This window comes from Polypterus senegalus, chromosome 2, assembly GCF_016835505.1.
Source record: "Polypterus senegalus isolate Bchr_013 chromosome 2, ASM1683550v1, whole genome shotgun sequence".
Lineage (NCBI taxonomy): Eukaryota > Metazoa > Chordata > Cladistia > Polypteriformes > Polypteridae > Polypterus > Polypterus senegalus.
In genome coordinates this window covers 310,909,064-310,925,332 of record NC_053155.1, presented here as the reverse complement: position 1 = coordinate 310,925,332, position 16,269 = coordinate 310,909,064, and the positions used below count along the sequence as shown (strand labels likewise).

Genomic DNA, 16,269 nt, shown 5'->3' with positions numbered 1-16,269 from the left:
ACCTTGTGTAGAATGGTGGAGGAAATGTACGGTATATATCTGGTGTATTACTTCATGTGCTGTAAGGGCATTCAAAGTTTGGCGCAAAATTCAAGAAATGATTGGTTGTGACATACCTAAATCATTGTTATTACAAACCTGCATATTTCTAATGGCCAAAAAAACAACCAACACTTTTATTGCAGCCGACAGTGCAAAGCCTCTTCACTGAGCTGTACCAATCACATGACATACAAGACTTGTTATGAATAGTTCTCCCTCTCTGTAAAATCAGTATCTCTTTATTAATTCATTATTGTCTAAAGTTTACAAAACATTCCGCCTTTCCTAGAATTTATGTGTTGACCTCTGTCTAAATACCATCTTCTAGCAGCTCCTAGTGAGTTAGGACAGCTATTTAATCTAAATAATGTTAAAGTTAGGAGTCTTGTCCTAAATTAGGAAACCTGATATTACAGTAATCCCTCCTCGATCGTGTGGGTTGCATTCCAGACACCCCCCGCGAAGTAGAAACCATGTTTGTATGGTTATTTTTTATATATTTTAAGCCCTTATAAACTCTCCCACACTGTTTATAAATATTCCCCGCACAGTTATGCAGCATAAAGCCTTTGTATTCTCTTAGTTATTAGGTAAGATTCATTGAAATTATGTATGTAAACACACAGTTTATATACTACTCACAAACATGCGTATCATATATCATTGAGGAGTTTTAATACGTAATACAGTTTTAAACATATTGCAATTGATTAGGTAATATAAAAATAATTGAAAAATCTATAACATGCAAATGCTTTACATAAAACCAAAATGTTATTTTAACGATACTGTAGAGCGTCCCCAATAACACATATGTTACAGCCATTAAGATACAGGCCACTGGCAATAAATACCTACAATGCAAGAAAAATTGTATAAAATGTGTGTACAGTTACAATAAACGTACGTACGTGTACTAAGTACGTAGAAAATTAATTATGGGTACTCACCCACAATGACACGACGACTTGTCTGATAACGATGAGTTTAATTTTACTGCACAACAAAGGACAGCGTTACAGCTCTTCTAAAGGAGCCTCTTCAGGCGATTGTGTAGCACCACTGTTGTTCTTCTTCCGGCAGTCTTCAGTGCAAATCCCTAAAGCAGATTCCATCAGGACTACCGCCTTATTACACCCATTAACAACTCATTTTGTGCCCTGGTTAAAGGACACTGCGGCCGTAGATGTTTTATATTCTTTTCCTCCTTTTTAAATAAAAAGAATTGTGGACTCATTGATGCTGTAATGGCGTCCTGCAGCGATGTACAGTAGCTGTTCCCTTAATTCAACACATCTTCCGTTGGTGCCTGGGCACGGCTCCTGAAGCAATAGCAGGAGCAGATCATTTTGGAGGCATAACGATGGGCTTGACTATGCACAAAAGATAAACACAACAGTTAACTCTTTACATAGCGAAACACGTTGCTGCTGAATGAGCGATACGAGACTTCCTGGTTAACGCAGCGGAATCGAATTCAGTGCTCCATCGCTGAGCCAATCAGCACACATGAACTTAACTGCGTGCTTTGATTGGGTAGCTTCTCAGCCATCCGCCAATAGCGTGCGTCCCTTGTATGAAATCAACTGGGCAAACCAACTGAGGAAGCATGTACCAGAAGTAAATTGTCCGCAGAAAACCGCAAAGCAGCGAAAAATTCACGTTATATATTTAGATATGCTTACATATAAAATCCGCGATAGAGTGAAGCTGCGAAAGTCGAAGCGCGATATAGCAAGGGATTACTGTACTCTTAACTCTAAGACCAAACGTTCGTAACACTGAAATATTTGAGCCAGGTAGTTCCATTTTCCTACTCCGAGACGCCTGTTAAATACGGGCACTGACCATTCTAAATGAGCCTAAAGTGTCCCCTAAAATGGGGCTGGCTGGTCTTTGGCCGTGGAGCACTGAGACTATTTTCATTCAGCACCCTTGTCAGCTTTAGTTTTTCCTTTTCCTTTCTTGTCTGGAAATAGCAAACATTACATTATGAAATTGAAATGACTTTTACCATTTTAAATGTCAGAATTTTAATAAAGCAGGGATTCTTCCGTTTTACTAGTCTTTATAACTTAAAACTTTTTCTAGTTGGAAAACTCATTGAGCTACGCTTATGAAAATGTGCTACAGACATGTTATTAATGGTGGTGTTCCAACACATGTCAATTCTTGCTACAAGTCTAAATATTGATTAAACTGGTATATCAGTATATCGATTGATGTCGGAATGATATGAAAAGTGCTTTATATAACTGATTGATAAATGAGAAGCATTATATAGAATTGAAAGATGAGTTACTAATAAATACAGATTTCTGACAAATCTTCATTGCTAACAGGAGAAAATGTGTTCTCGTATTACCAGCAAAAAGATTAATAAACATGACTTACACTATATTGCCAAAAGTACTGGGACCCCCCTCCAAATCACTGAATTCAGGTGTTCCAATCACTTCCATGGCCACAGGTGTATAAACTCAAGCACCTTGGCATGCAGACGGCCTCTACAAACATTTGTGAAAGAACGGGACTCTCTCAGGAGCTCTGTGAATTCAAGTCTGGTACCATGATAGGATGCCACCTGTGCAAAAAGTCCATTCGTGAAATTTCCTCGCTACTAAATATTCCACTATTAATAACAAAGTGGAAGCAATTAGGAACAACAGCAACTCAGCAACAGAGTGATAGGCCATGTAAAATCACAGAGCGGGGACAGCACATGCTGAGGCACGCTGTGTGCAGAAGTCGCCAACTTTCTGCCAAGTCTTTCTGCTACAGACCTCCAAAGTTCGTGTGGCCTCCAGATTAGCTCACGAACAGTGCGTAGATAAGACTTCGTTTCATGGAATGAGTTTTCATGGCCGAGCAGCTGCAGTCAAGCCTGACATCACCAAGTGCAATGCAAAGCGTCGAATGCAGTGGTATAAAACCCACAGTCACTGGACTCAAAAGCAGGGCAGACATGTCCTCTGGAGGGACAAATCACGCTTCTCTGTCTGGTGAAGGGGGGATTATGGTGGGGGGTTCCAGTGAAAGGAACTCTTAATGCTTCACCATACAAAGCCATTTTGGACAATTTCATGCTCCCAACTTTGGGGATGGTCCCTTCTTGTTCCAACATGACTGCACACCAGTGCACAAAGCAAGGTTTATAAAGAAATGGATGAATGAGTTTGGTGTGTAGGGACCTGACTGGCCTGCACAAAGTCCTGACCTCAACACCAGAACACCTTTGGGATGAATTAGAGCAGAGACTGCAAGCAAGCCAGGCCTTCTCGTCCAACATCAGTGCCTGACCTCACAAATGCTCGCCTGGTCAAAAATCTCCATAAACACACTCCTACACCTTGTGGAAAGCAGAATTGAAGGTGTTACAGCTCATTGTCAGGCAACCGGTGCGCAATTTTCTAGGGGCGCCGCGAAAAACTTTTGTAAAATATTTAAAATTGCTAGTGTTTTTGAACTTTTGGTTGATTAAAAAGATGTTTAAAAAAATATTATATGTTGGAAAAACAGATAACGGTTAAACAGATTGCTGAATAAACAAATGTATTTATTTTGAATGCAAGTTAAAATTTTCGCTGTTCCTCATTCATCATAATATCAACACCAGCGGTGTCAAAAACACATCTCGTGAGACTTAAAAAGTCTCGTTGTTAAAAGATCTCGCTCACTGTACGGGTACGGAAATGAAGTCTAAGAAACGCGAGAGACTTCAAATGATCGACAAGGAAATGCGTGTCTGTCTTTCGAAAATTGATCCTCGCATCAATCTCATATGTCTTGAAAAACAATCTCAATGTTCACATTAATTAAATTTAAGATTTATCCTTTGATTCCTTTATTAATAAAATGTCTTTCAAACTTGTAAAATTAACTGTTTTTAGTGGCAATTGTCCATTGATTGTGTCGTCACGACTTTATTTATGGGCAGTCCCTCAGGTGCGCTGCAACTCGAAAAAGGTTGCCTTTCACTGTTATAGCTGGAAAGGGTGGGCCAACTAAATATTAAAGCCTATGTATTAAGAATGGGATGTCATTAATGTTCATATTTGTGTAAAGGTAGGCATCCCAAAACTTTTGGCAATGTAGTGTACATTCAGACGTGCAATACCAGCAAATAAGAAGGTATATTAAGCGGGAAGAGAAACCTAACTTTCTTAAAAGCACGTAATCCAGTTTGGGGGATGTATTGTGGTCTATTCTGGTAGCACTGGGCAAAAGGCAGGAATCAACCCTGGACTGAATGCCAGCTCACCACATGATGCCTCAAAACCACATTCACAGAAAGTCAATTTCGAATAGGTAATTAACCTAACAATATCTTTGATGACAGGCTTGGCGTAAAACAGACACAAGTAAAACATCCAAACTCCACATACTGTGTTTCACCATAAATAAGGCCTACTCTGAAAATAAGCCCTAGCATGATTTTCAGGCTGCTCTGTAATATAAGTCCTACCCCAAAAATAAACCCTAGTCAGGATCGTCAGCTGAAAAGTAAGGCGATTAAGGTCGGATTTATACTTTACACGATGTGATGCATGTCCCCGAAAGAGCCATTAAATTCTTGCCACAATATCTCTGAAATGGATGTTTAATGACAACATCCATCAATTCAGGGATGCGCCCATTCCAGCAGCATCTGCGCAAGACAGAAACAAAATCCCCAGACAGGGCATCAGCTCATTGCAAGCTGAACACAAGTACACACGCGCATACAATATTGTCATTGTAGCTTCACCAAATCCCCAAACCTTCATGTCTTTGGATGGAAAGCTGAGCACACTGTGGAAACCCACCAGGAAAACATACAAACTCTAGGCAGGGATCACAAGGGATGTGACTCTCTGCGAGACAGCAGCACTACTGCTTTGCCACCGTGCCACCCCATATGTGTAACTATTAACAGTATTCATTATTTAAACAAAGTTAACGATTTATCTGTAAATGTAACATACATATTTTTTTTATGCATCTCATCATGAAAGTGATATCAAGTATAAATTCTAAATATGCAGAGAGCTGGAACATCATACATTTAATGTGTTCTGTGTGGCGATGCTACCTGCTGCTGCTGTCAGTTCAGGAGGAAGCCCCAGAAGCACGTAGCAACTAAAAAACTGGATTGTTTTTAAGATGACGTTTACGATGGTCCGCAATAATGGTAAAGTAAACTATGAGGTTAAAGCCGACATTTCGAGATTAAAGCTGAAATTTCCAATTTAATCACAAAATAGACATTTTCATTATGTCCTTATTTTTCTCTCTCTTGTGGCTCAAATACAGCGGCGTACATTCTGATGGTATTGTGAAGGTGCAAAAAAAAAAAAAAAAAAATGACGGCACAGAAGATGGCACGTGAGACTTTTAAAATGTATTGTGTCATTACGATGGGGAATATGCGACACTTGAATATCAAAGCAACATGAATACATTTGTATGTCGGCATTTTGCTTCACCACATCGAACCATTCATCAAACATCGAAGTGTGCACATAGATGCTGGAGGATCCTAAAAGCGGCTGAAATTCAGGGTTTGAATGTGGAGAGTTATGACGATATTCCAGAAGATGACATGAGTTTATCTGGATAAATGTATATTGTTGTATATGAATAAATATAAGATATCCCCTGAAAATAAGCCCTAGTGCATTTTTGGAGCAAAAATTAATATAAGACCTGGTCTTATTTTTGGGGAAACATGGTAGAAGATGACCAGATGCTGAATCCGTGATGCAGCATTGTTAACCACTGTGTCATCACTTTGCTTTTTTAATTTTTTTTTGAGAAAGTGAAATGCAAGTGTCTTTTTAATGTGGAAATTCTACACCTGATCTTCTCAAAAACGTTACTAATAGATTCAATTAGAAAAACTGCACATGGTTTTCAAGATCCATTCACTTACTAAAAGAGTACATTTTAATTTTAACATCATGGGACTCACATAACTGGTGGATGTTTAGGTGAATTCAAACATAAAAATTTGTAGTACATTAACATCAACATTACTTTGATAGATACCAGACATAAGCCAGACTGTACCACTTGGACAACTCTGTAAAACAGCATCCAGCCATTAATATATGTTAATAAAGAATTTGTTTAGTCATCTAATCACTTACTTGATCCTTGGCCTACTATTGTGGAGAGTTCCTCATGACATGGATATTTTGATATTTTGCAATGTGTCCGTAAATTAGTACAAATGACACAATCATATCTGACCCAATCGTCTATCTACTGCAAAATCTGTGGTGCCAGCTAAACAGGTTCTGTATGGCGTTGAACAATGATGAGGCTACAGAAACAGATAAAAGACGTAAAAATGGACAGATGTCTTCTCTTATTATTATTAACATTGAACAGAGGCAATGAACTGAGGCACAGTTGAAGAAATTATCAATGTTTACCAAGTATGCACTGTGACAAGTTGATGTTTAGTTACAAGAACATTTGACCTTGTAATTTGTATTTGATGCTTTTGGATTTCCTTAGAAATTTAAAACACTTACCATTTAAATTTACACCAAGCTGCAGTTTTAGCTTGATAGTAGTAATCATACTATTAAATGCACTGAGAATTCAGACCAATTGCTTCTATTGATGAAGGACACATGATTTTTAGAACCACAAACAGGATTCTAAGTATCAGGCTATGATGAAAAAGATGGGTAATCAAAAGACAGATTAAAAAAAAATCTATTTTGTCCAAATTAATTAGCAAGAAATTATGTAATCTGATTACAGTTCATTTAAAAAAACGGACACAGAGTCACTTTTAAAAATAATTCCTTTTGTTTCTAACCACCATGCAATCTGACGAAGATAGCAAAACAAACCCAAGCATTCCTAAAGAGTTTTGCCTCAAACTCGCTCCCCACCCAGCCCAAAGGTGCCCTCATTGTTGAAGATTTTCTACAATGATTTGAAACAAAGACCAAAAGATACCTCAGTGTGCTTAGAGGAGAGCTAGCAGGACATCCAGAGACTGGCTACATTTTAAACCCTGAACTGCCTGTAAAAGAATTTTAAGTTTTTCTATTTTTTCAAATCAATGCTTACCATTTGAGAAAGAATGAATAAACTGAAGGACTCAACCAGTCTTGGAATTTCCAAACCTTCTGAAAGAAAATTCCCTTAATTGACTGTCAAATATAACAGCATTTTACAAAATGCAAACCAGTGTTGTGTGTATCTGGCGAACACCATAAAGGGAACCTGTAAGAGATTTCTGTATTTACTTTTTTATTTACAGTAAAAGAAAGCATTTACAGAAGGAATACAATTTAGGAATGTAACGCTCAAATGCCATTTTTTTTTTTTAAACACAAATTCAAATGAACAAAGTAATAAATCCCTAAACTTAGTGCTTCAAAATGCAATTACTGGCACACAATTACCTTGTTGATGCTTTCCAAAAGCATGTTTAACTATAGACAAATTAACTTTAGAAAAAAAAAAAAAAAGAATTTTTTTTAAACGCTTTAACTTGTGTAGTTATATTATCAACTTTTCCTTAATTTCAAAATCTATCTGAAAACATTTTACAAAACCGAGATGCTATACAAAGAACAATTAAAAAAAACAAAAAAAAAACAAAGACAAAGTTGTACAAAATCCACCACACTCACATGTTGGTTTCAACACAGATATTTGGGAAAAGTCCCCAAAAACATAAAAATACAAACTTAAAATATAATGTAAATAATACATGTTTAAAAAATGCATAAAGGAAAGACAGCAAAGCAAACAAACACTATAAATGAACAACCTTTCAGCAAAGAGAGAAATGCAACACTTAAATATTTTTGGTAATGGATTTTTTTCTGACCCTTCTTTCCTCCTCTGCATGAAAGTGCTAACAGACTCATAAAACCACTAAGGAAACAGAAGTGGACTGTTTAGGAACCATGAAACATGTGCAAGGCACTATAGACTGCATTGTCATACCGCTGCTCTGCTTTAATGGAAGTGCAATGCTCATCCAGGCTGCTAGCTTCTGGAATGCTCTCTGCAGTGTCTCCAAACCCATGAAAATGGCCATAGTGCAAGGTGTCTGCCAAATCGCTAGGCACCCATGTTGGCCTTTGAGGGACACAGCTGCTGGGACTCCCACCCAGATGAAGTGAACCACACATGTCAGCACCATGGCTTTCACCAGCAGAGTTTATCCAGCCATTGTCAGCAACTAGAGGGATGTCAGCACCTTGTTTAGCTTCATTACTATTACTTCCTGCTTCAGAGAGGACTCCATTGGCGAGAAATCCATTTTCCAATGCTTTTCCCAGACAGGTTTTGTAGTTTACAACTCCTGAAACTTGTGCACCTGCCATTTAAGATAAGAGGTTTAAAATCAAATATCAAAAAACCCAAAACACCTATAAAAGCAAGTGAATGTTGTCAGACAAATCAAGCAGGAGGTAAACCTGTGAGTTGCATGAATGCCCTGTTGATATATTCACAAAATGTTTCATTCACTGTTTCTCACAGGCTGTGTTGATCCCGTCATCACTTGAAATTTCTTGATCTCTAAATGAATTTGTGTATATCCACAGAATACCAAAAGTTCATATGTTCACTAATTATATAATTATAACACAAGAAAGTTTTATGTGCTCACAAAATCTTTTTGTGCATGCATGCAAAAATGTTTCTGGGATACACGTATCCCTTTAGGGATTCTGTATATTTTTGGTAGACCTGTTCTGCTTCTTCAACTTTAACTGTTTCATTATGTAGCCTATCGGAAAGTTGATATGGAATTCCTAGACCTATGCTTATGCTAGGCCTTTCCCATAAAAGCATCATTTGCATGCTTACAACCTGACATTGGTACTTCATTTTTGAACATCACTTAAAACAAATTCTGAGCTGTAGAGGCTTATTTTAGCAAAAGGGGTTATGGTGACAATGAAGCCATATATGTAAAAAAACATCTTGTGTGCATGTAAAACAAGATTTTTTTTTTCTTTTCACTTTAGGGGCTACGTAAGATGCAGACTTGATGTGTGATGAGAATTGAACAGTCGAATAGTTAGAAATTTCTATGCACACAAGAGTCTGCCAGAGCACAATCTTAATCTTAAAGACCAGATTTAAATTACAAAAACAGCTAAGCCAGTTTCAGGAGAACACTGGACATCCAAATGAGCACATAATAATAATACATTTTATATCTATATATATCTATCTATCTTATATATATCTATATCTATATATCTCTATTATATATATATAATATATTACGCACACACACGTAAAGGCCAAAACCCAAAGTTCGGCCAGTTCCTGAATTGGCTAGCCATTTTGCATTTGGGCTGCGAGGTGTGGCCGAATTACTAGAAATGACCAGTGTATATGATACTTTGGTAGGCCATTTTGCAAAGTGGCGAGAAATCCCTGGCCAAAAGTCGATGTGCTGATATAAGACTGTCCGCTCAAGGTGCAAAGATGCTTAAAAATTTCAGATGCAGATTCAGAAGTGAGCTTTCCATGCTGGACGAGAAACTGCTCAAGGCGGGTCTTATTCAGAAAGCGGACACCACTTGAGACGGCCTTCCCCTCGCCCCAAACACTAACCTTATGTTCAATAAAATAGGTCCCTGATGTTAAGTCACTCTTTTAGGGCTAAAATGATAACAGAAATGTAAAACCTACTTATATACCTAATCTTAATTATTGTGAAACAATCAAGTTGCATCCACTTTCTGAACAAGAGCCACCAAGGCTACACTCGATGCAATTGCACTACTAAGTGTGCAACAAATCACTGCTCATGCCTTTTTTCTTCCAACTTTGGCCGATCACCCCATGCCATTTCTCAAACTGGCTGGCCAAATCCCGAAATCGAGGAAAAGATCGGACATTCACTGGTCAATTTACAGCGATATTCGCCATGTTCAAGGCTTATGTAAAAACCAGGGTATATGTAACATTGGGTACAAATAGATAAATACAGGAGATACAAAGCAGTAAGTAGAATAAAAGACAATAAACCAGAATAAATATTAAATTCAATCACACTCTGAACAAATAACATCATGTGATATAACACAAGCAGAAATTATACGAAGCATCTGGACAGAGAGGAAGACCGAAAGTGGTGGCAGAATGTCAGGTTAAGTTAAAAACGTTTCTGAACAGATGAGTTTGAAGTTGTTTTTTAAATGAATTAATTGAGTCAGCTGATCTGATTAATTTAGGGAGGTCATTCCAAAGTCTGGAGACATTACAGCTGAAGGCCCTGTCACCCACTGAGTTGAAATAGAGTATCACCTGCATAAAAACGATAACCCAGTCCAGTGCTACAAATAATATGGCCAAGGAGGTGCATATAGATACAGAAGAGCAGAGGGACGAGGACAGAGCCCTGAGGAATTCCTTGTGCGACTGGCACTGAGCTGTACCTGCTGTTGCCAAGATTAACAAACTCTTGCCTATCAGGCAAACAGGACTTAATCCACTGGGGGGCAATGCCAGATACACCCAGCTGTGCTGTGCCCCGAAACCAGACTGAAAGGAATCCATCGATTTATTAGATGCATATTAGAAAACAAGCATATAAAACCAGAACTTGTCTCATTCTCCTGACATTGGTTGATGGGGAGGAAGTTTAAACACGAGGAGTTTGGTAGATGTAACTAAGAGAATAAATATGTCTGAACAGGCACTGTGTTAGGTACCATGTTTCCATATTGGGGCAAACTGTGGAACTGTGACTTAATACAAGAACATTTCTTACAGACCTGTTAAGTTGACCAGATTATCCAAAAACGAATATTATCATGCAAAGAATACCCTGGAGTGCAGCTGTTGTTCCCTATCAAGTGCAGAAAAGCTTTGGATCCCATGATGGAGAAGAGTTTTGATAGTTTGGTAAGACGACCTCTCAGCAAATGCTGCAAGTGTCAAACTCTTCATGTTACTTGTGCCGATGTCATAATCCTTTAATAGGGGGATTTTAATATTCCTGCCAGAGGGAAAAAATTTTTTTTCCATTGAAAGAGAATTATCTGTTGCTGTGTGGGTGTGTGTGTGTGTCCTGCAGTGGGCTGGCCCCCTGCCTGGGATTTGTTTTTGCCTTCCACCCTGTGTTGGTTGGGATTGGCTCCAGCAGACCCCCCATGATCCTGTATTAGGATATAGACATGTTGGATAATGGATGGATGGATGTGTGCGAAGTGTGGAAATATTTGTGCGTGTCTTTTCCATTATTAATATTAAAAACAAAAACAATGGTGAATGGAATAGGACAAAAAATACTCTAATTCCAACCAAAATTCCACCATCAAAATCCTTTCACACCCCCAACTCTATTTATTCTCTTACCCAGAATTGTGTGAGCTGAAAGTAAGAAAAGATGGAAGTGAAGAGGAAAATAAAGTGAAGAAACCTGCAACTTTGGTTTAGCTTTTTTGTTATTATATAAACGTACAGTATTAAAGTTAATATTCATTAAAACGTTATATATTGTTACAATCTATTCTGAAAACACATTTCAGCAATTAACTATTAATGATCTTATTGTAGAAAGAGGTCCATAGACTTTCAAGATCATGGAGCTGCTGTGGTTTCAGCCCTAACGGATGCAGTTGCACATGGCAGTTGCTTCCAGTGTTTTGAGGCATTTTCTGTTGCCATTCTGAGAGGAAAACACTACAACACATGGCTCAAAGTATCCTCTTTTATAAAAGCCCTATGTGCATCCAGGTGTCCGTGTGTGTGTCTTCTGGTGAAGTGCGCATGCGCGGGGTCACACAGCACGTGTTCAGTCTCTTCCTGTGCAGACACACACACAGGCGCATGAGAGACAGACACACACACACAGGCGCGTGCACGACAGACACACGCACACATACAGGCACCCACGCGACAGACACACGCACACACACACACGAGACACACACAGGCGCCCGCGGGACACACACACACACACACACACAGGTGTGTGCGTGCGTTGTTGCAATGTTACTTTTCTTGGTTGTTAATTAAATTTTCAAATGTTCATTTTTTTCCCTGTGCTTAAAACTCATTACAAAAAGTGTTTTTAGCGAGCGGGTCGTAAGGCTATAGTGCGAACTCTTCCAGTCTTAGTTTTCTCAGTTGTTCAAGGTTTTCTCAGTGTTATTCAATGTTTTCACATTTAGTTTACTATTACGCTGTGCATTCAGTGGTATAATTAGCTATATTTGTGCTTAAAAACATAAAATAATATATATTTACATACAGTTCATACGGTCTGGAATGGATTAATTGTATTTACATACAATCCTATGGGGGAAATTACTTCGGTTCACGACCAAATCGGGTTAGAACCAGAGTTTTGGAACGAATTATGGTCGTGAGCCGAGGTTCCACTGTATTACTGTCATACAAAATTACAGGCATTTTATGAAAATACAAACCAGTATTACTGAGAGAGAAAATTAAAGGCGCACAATACAGTGACATATATTACAGCCACATACAAGATCCCTTGCCATTTAATATAGACTGTTCCTACTAATATTTATGCACTACTGTTCTAGTGCCCGTTATTGTAATGGGCTTAATGTCTAGTTATTACTATTATCCTTGAAAAGAAAGTTTTGGCATCACTTTTTAGTACTTTTCAAGTTCCTAATGGCAATAACAACACAAACTGTGCTTTTGAAACTTTGGAGGAAGATGAATCACAGCTACAAGTTGTCACCACGCAGGCTCACCACTCGCAAGAGGTTAGGAGCATGCGCTGATACAGCATGTTGCCGCACCCACCACATAACAAACCACCCAGACTGGGACCCAATGAAGGGTTGAAAAGCTGGATACAATGCATGAGCGAGGCAGACCTACACTAACTAGACTTTGGAAAAGAAACAAGAACAATGTCAATCGATGATGATGTTATACTTTTATCTAGTCAAACTAAGGTCAGTTCTTTATAGTGAATACTGCATAACAGCAAGTTTTGGATTAGGAGTCTTCCAAGGAATAACTTGTGAGAAATATAAAGTTAAACATGCAGAATATAGAAAAGATCGGCGCAAAACAACTACAACTGACAATTTATAAAAGTAACTTGACAACAAAGATCAGAAGAAAGGGAAGCCTGAAAAACTAAGATCGGAGTACTGTTAGTGGACATTTGTAATCACACACACACACATTTCCAAAGAAAACATACAAAAATGCACACACAATATAGGTTGTTGTTAATGCTCAGTCCATTACTGCACAACACCATCACTGACTTTCCTAGTAACCTAGACAGACTGTATAACTGGTAGACTGACAGACCTTTGAAAAAGGATTCAGCCCACAAAGCTATTTTCATGTTTGTTTTAAATCCTAAAGTCAATATATTAAACTAAGAATTTTTCCAGCTGATCTACAAAACGGCATATTATGCTAAATCAAAAAGAAATTGAAAGCTTTTTTATAATCTGTTAAACAGGAAAAAAAGTGAGATTTAAAAAGTGTTCCTACTCTTTTTAAATGTAAGGCTCACTTCACTCAGGTGCTATGTATCACTTGATCAACTCCCCCAATTTGTTCATGTTCTCCACCTCATGGATTACCTGTTCTCAATTCACTGAATTGAACAAATCCTGCCTCTCTTGCTGAGGTCCAACATGATGGTAGAGAATTTCCACAAAGCAAACCAAAATGACGACAAAAGATCATTGAAAACAAATCAGTCACTGAAAAGCACAGATCTGGAAACGAGCACAAAAATCTCAAAAACTATTGATCATAATTTGAAACCCAGCACCATTTAGAAATGGAAAAATATGAAACTACAGTCACACTGTCAGGCTGGGCCTGGTCAGAAAGGCTAATATGACTGGAGAAGACATTCGACATTCCTTTTATGGAAAAGTGCAAAGAAAAAAAGCTCTGGAGGATGTGGTGGAGTGGACATCATGTTGTAGTTGTGATTTTCAGCAGAGGGGACTGGAAATCTGGTCACGACTGACGGGAAGATGAAGGCTGCACAATACAAAGAGATCCTGGAGGAAAACCTGATACTCACTCCAAGAATGTTCAAACTGGCAAGGAAGTTTGCATTTCAAAGAACAACAAACACATGCCTACTACTAATGTAGAGGCCCCACAATAAAGAAAAAAAAACAAATGGTATGAATCTGTAATTTTTAATTTTTTTTTTTTTAAGGTTTATAATGTTCTTTCTGGCGGCACGGTGGCGCAGTGGTAGCGCTGCTGCCTCGCAGTTAGGAGACCCGGGTTCGCTTCCTGGGTCCTCCCTGCGTGGAGTTTGCATGTTCTCCCGTGTTCGTGGGTTTCCTCCGGGCGCTCCGGTTTCCTCCCACAATCCAAAGACATGCAAGTTAGGTGGATTGGCGATTCTAAATTGGCCCTAGTGTGTGCTTGGTGTGTTTGTGTGTGTCCTGCGGTGGGTTGGCACCCTGCCCAGGATTGGTTCCTGCCTTGTGCCCTGTGTTGGCTGGGATTGGCTCCAGCAGACCCCCGTGACCCTATTCGGATTCAGCGGGTTAGAAAATGGATGGATGGATGGATGGATGTTCTTTCTTTTTTAGCACCATTATGAAAAAGTGTGTTTGATTTACAAATAAAAATTCCAAGTTAAACTGATCAAAATCCTAGGTTGTGATGATTACTAATGTGAGATAAAGGTTTAAGGGGCAGAAAACTTTTCCAAGGCATTATAAATAAGTTACTTTGTTTAACCATATATTGAAATATCACTTCTTTATAAAAATCTCTTTTCTTCTTTCTGAATGAAAATTGTATTTTTATATGGATATGATGGGAACAAATACAATAATAGGCCCTAGGGAAAAAGTTTGAAATTTTGCTTACTATATCCCCTATATACTATACATTGATAAATTCTGATCATATTATTTTGACAATTATTAATGTGCTGTGATATAACAAACACACTTCATATAGAAAAATCATTACAACAAGGTTAACAAATTTAGCATCTTGATGTAATAGAATATGGATGGAAATGGCCACAAATTACATTAGAACAAGTCTTACATTTAAATAAATGCAGGTAATGGACATTAAATTCATCATTTTCTAAACAGTATTTTCCAGTTTTGCTCCATTAGAGGTACTATACTTTGCAGAATGGTAGCAAATTGCTCAATTATTAAAAGTCAATTTTTCAGTTAATGGAATATACAATATTTTACTATGTTCTGCTTTTCATACCCTGTTAACATACTGCTCTGTCTGAAGTTCTTACCAGTTATTATTTTGAAGGAAAAAAACAAGCTTTTGGCAGTATGTTTTGTGCATTGGATTAGATTTTGTTCTGCAGACATTTCAATAAAAGAACCCCTTTAGTGATGAGCACAAACCAAATGTGAAATCACAATAGGCACTTTATTATTTAGCATTTATTGTTAACTGCCTTTTAGCAAAGAAAATAGGAGTTTAATTCTGAAAATGCTGAAATCAATTTTGTACAATACTTTCAAGAAAGCTAAGACCCTTAGCTTCCCAGTTGCTGGCACAGGCAGTGTTGCCTCTTATAAAAGACAGAGAAATATTGCAAACTTGCACATTTACTCCATGAGCAAACTTTCACTGCGCAATCCTAATCAAGAGAAAAACAGGTATTGTTTGCACTTCAGAATGTCAAAACTAAATTTTCAGCTCAAAAAAAAGAGAAAATTCTATCACATATTAACACAGAGATACTTTAGGCAACAAGCTATGAGTTGATTCAAAATAGCATCATAGGTTGCAAGCTTTCCATGTAAAAAGGCAAGTGTTGAGACAACAACAGCCATCTTCTTAAGTCAAAACTGAGAATATCTTCCTTGGGTTTCCTAGTTAAGGGAGATGCTAGAAATCATGTGCTTATATTATTATATATATATATATATATATATATATATATATATATATATATATATATATATATATATATATATATATATATAACACAGCATCTAATGGAAAAAGAGACTTATGGTACACACAAGTTTTTCAGTACACTCAGCAAATATTTTGACGGCTGAGAAATGAAAACTGAGTGATTAAAGATTTTCTTTTATTTGAAACCAGATTCTAATCTTCTCACTTTCAATATATGAGACAAAGATATGCACAGATACATATTTCAATCATTAAGGCAACTAAACCAGATTTAATGCTTATGAAACATCAGGCATTCTATGCCATTTTTTATTTTTTTAAAATATGACATTATTGTCTATTAATCATACACAACATCCATGA

General features: G+C 37.7%; 1 protein-coding gene across 2 annotated transcripts in view; it reads right to left on the bottom strand.

Moving 5' to 3' along the window:
• Positions 1–7,276: 7,276 nt before the first annotated feature.
• Positions 7,277–16,269, bottom strand: part of LOC120524061 (ankyrin repeat domain-containing protein 10-like) — a 101,159-nt gene continuing 92,166 nt past the window's right edge. For both annotated transcript variants that reach the window (XM_039745903.1, XM_039745902.1), the window contains exon 6: positions 7,277–8,374. In XM_039745903.1, coding sequence (XP_039601837.1) covers positions 7,950–8,374 — 425 coding nt within the window. In that variant the 3' untranslated portion in view covers positions 7,277–7,949. The remainder of the gene's footprint in view (positions 8,375–16,269) is intronic.